Source organism: Neolamprologus multifasciatus, chromosome 19, assembly GCF_963576455.1.
Source record: "Neolamprologus multifasciatus chromosome 19, fNeoMul1.2, whole genome shotgun sequence".
NCBI lineage: Eukaryota > Metazoa > Chordata > Actinopteri > Cichliformes > Cichlidae > Neolamprologus > Neolamprologus multifasciatus.
This window is the reverse complement of record NC_140457.1, coordinates 25326528-25329495: the sequence shown is the minus strand read 5'-3', so window position 1 is coordinate 25329495 and position 2968 is coordinate 25326528. Positions and strand designations below refer to the sequence as shown.

The 2968-nt window shown below is 41.1% G+C and overlaps 1 protein-coding gene across 1 annotated transcript; it reads right to left on the bottom strand.

The window, feature by feature from the left end:
- Window positions 1–303: 303 nt before the first annotated feature.
- Window positions 304–2968, bottom strand: LOC146496707 (uncharacterized). The gene is made up of 2 exons (XM_085143503.1): window positions 757–2968; window positions 304–532 (listed from the first exon to the last, which is right to left on the bottom strand). The coding sequence occupies exon 1, from the start codon at window positions 2737–2739 to the stop codon at window positions 1171–1173; it is 1569 nt and encodes a 522-aa protein (XP_084999629.1). The 5' UTR covers window positions 2740–2968; the 3' UTR covers window positions 304–532; window positions 757–1170.

The following is a 2968-nucleotide window of genomic DNA, read 5'->3' as shown; positions in this document are numbered from 1 at the left end:
CAGAGTGGAAAAGGTTACAGCACCTGGTATTGCATAAACAGATTATTTTGATTTTGTGCAAAAATTATGATTATTCTCTGTCAGTGCGCCCCGGGGTGGCTGTGGCTACAATGTAGCTTGCCATCACCAGTGTGTGAATGGGTGGATGACTGGATGTGTAAAGCACTTTGGGGTCCTTAGGGACTAGTAAAGCACTATATAAATACAGGCCATTTACCATTTACTTCACATTTTAATATTTTTAATGATAACATTATTAGGTTTTTAATGTCAATTACTGCAGAATAAAGATTTCTTATGAAAGTTTTGTTTTGTTTTTATCTTTAGCTCCATTCTAAGAAAATGACCAGTTTCAAGTGTCCTCAGTGTAGGACACATACAGGATGTCATGCTGAAATATAAAGCACTTACAATAGAAGCCACTAGAAACAAATTATTCCAGCCTAATTGATGACATTTATGGCATTTGTTTTCTGTGCTGACTGATATGCTGCTCAGTGCTTTGCTGCCTGTTTTTAAATCAGATGTCACTCTGAACATAAACACAAGCTACATGTGATGTCTCTGATGTGTATCTGTTTCTACCCGTGCTGATGCTAGCATGACTAAAGCTAGCCAAGCAGCAGTAAATATGTGAAGTAAGGCAGAAGGATATACTCATCAAATAAACAGGATCATAAGAATATAAGACCACGAGCACTACAAATGTAACAGAAATATGTTGACATAAAATGGCATGTTATTTGAAATCTACACGAAACAATGACACAACTACTTTTTTTCAATTTTTTCAATTTATTTATTTTTTTTACCAATTGTCCAAATGAGTCTGTGATTGGCCTTAGTGTGACAGAAATCATATTTATATACAACTAAATATGACTCAGCAAACATGTTTTAAATGGATGATTCCTCACTTGCTGACGAATGATCCATTTCCATATTTGCTGAGTCTTAAATTTGATGTCAGTGAACTTATCAGTGGTTGGTGTTAAAAAAAAGCCCCCAAATCCCCTATGAGCAAGCACTTGGCGACAGTGGAGAGGAAAAACCCCCTCTTAATGGGGAGAAACCTCTGACAGAACCGGGCTCAGGAAGGGGTGGCCTTCTGTCTCGACCGAGAGGGGTTCAAATGTTCACTGACAATTTAGTTGTATATAAATATGATTTTTAGGACTTGATGTTGAGACCAATTATGTGAAATTGGGGACGCACACAGTTCCGCTTCTTCTTGTTCTTCTTCTTACTTGGCGGAATCTCTGGCAGGCTCTTAACTTCACTCTCGAGTTCAGCCACCTTGACATTGAGCATTTTCTGTTTGTCTCTTAGACTTTGCAAAGATTCCTGTACAGAGAATGCAGCTGACTCTTCTTTTTCTATCTTCTGTTGTTCTGTGGTGTCTTTTTCTTTCTGAGGCCCCTGCAGAGACATTGCAGTGGATGGCAGTGAGTCCTCTTTTTCCATCTTCTCCTGTTCTCCAGTCTCGTTTTCTTTCAGAGGCTCACATTTATGCATTTCATTTGCAGCAGTGGAATTTTGTTCTTTGTGCTGCTGTGGGATTTTAAGTGAGGAAACTTTGGCCTCTTTCAGCTCTCGCTCAAGAGACTCTACCTTCAAATCATGAAGGGCCTTGTTGGGGCAGAGCTGGGATTTCAGGTCACTGATTTCCAGGTTGAGTGTCTCCTGCTCCTGCCTATGTTTAACGGCCTGCTCTTCAAGCTGATTTTGAGCTGCTAGGAGCTGTTTCTGGAGCATCTCAATCTGCTCTTGCTGAATCCTACATTTGAGCTCAAATTCAGCCTCCTTAGAGGACTTCAGTCCTACAGAGTCAGTGTGTGAAGCCTCTGTGGTTGGAGTGGCAGACTCCACACACTGCTCTGTGGTAGGGTGGCTGATTTGGTCCTGCAGGGTAGCCATCACCTCATCCAATATGACAATAGCTTCATTGTCATTTGCGAGAGTGTCTGTCTCACTGATGTCATTGGGCTTATTATTAGAAGCCTCTTCCAGCTGCTCTATGAGGTCTTTAATCGTTTCCTCATGATTACGCTTGTTCTCGTGAATTTGTTCATGAAGTTTGTTCACCTGAAACTGGTGATAAGAGGCCCTCTTGTTTGCACCTACCATTTTATAGTAAAGGTTGTTCTGATGGTATTGGGAGGCTTCCAGTTGGTGTCTGAGAGCAGCAATCTCGTGCCAGGGATTAAACGGGGGTCTAAGAATGGGATAGGGTATATATTGCCAATTCCATTCATTAGGCACAGGGTTTGGTCTGCTGGGGTTCTTCCCATTTCCCTCTCTCTCCATGTCCTCCTTTGCATTTGAAATGGGGAGGGATTCAGCCTTTTCTTTTTCAGAAGTGGCTTCAGTGTTTTTTTGCATTTCTTCATTTTTCAGGTTTGCTCCATCACCCACGCTGTTTTGAGCTTCAAGAAGAGCCCGGGCATATGCCCGAGTAATTGGTCTTCTTGGTTCTTCAGCCACTCTTTTCTGTTTTTGCTTTTTTTGTTTCTTTGGTTTCACAACCATTTCCTTTGGTGGTTGTGCCACAGGAGACTTTTCAGTATTTGGTTGTGCGGCTTTATCAACCTCAGGTTTTGGTCTTTCTAAGATTTCTGGTGTGATGACCATTTCTATTTTTGCTTCTGCCATTGTAGATGCGTCAGCGTTTGCGTCTGCGTTTCTCTGCGTCTGCCTTGTCTTTGTTTTAACAACCAGGTTGTTTTGTGTTTCTGCCATCCGAGATCCACTAAAGTTGGTTGAATGTCTCCCCTATTTAAGGGTTTTTCCAGTAGAATGTGCACTGTGACATCACAGGCTGTTCCTTTGATGTGCTGTTCCTTTGAAGTTCCATGATTGGAACAATTCAAAATAAAATGCCCACAAACCTAATGTAAAGGAAAGGCTTTTATTTTGTAGCACATACTGAATTAACACTATAAAAGCTACTCTACAGAAATTGCAGTAA

Excerpts from the sequence above, each read along its gene's own strand:
- LOC146496707 (XM_085143503.1), bottom strand. The coding sequence starts at position 2,739 with ATGGCAGAAACACAAAACAACCTGGTTGTTAAAACAAAGACAAGGCAG.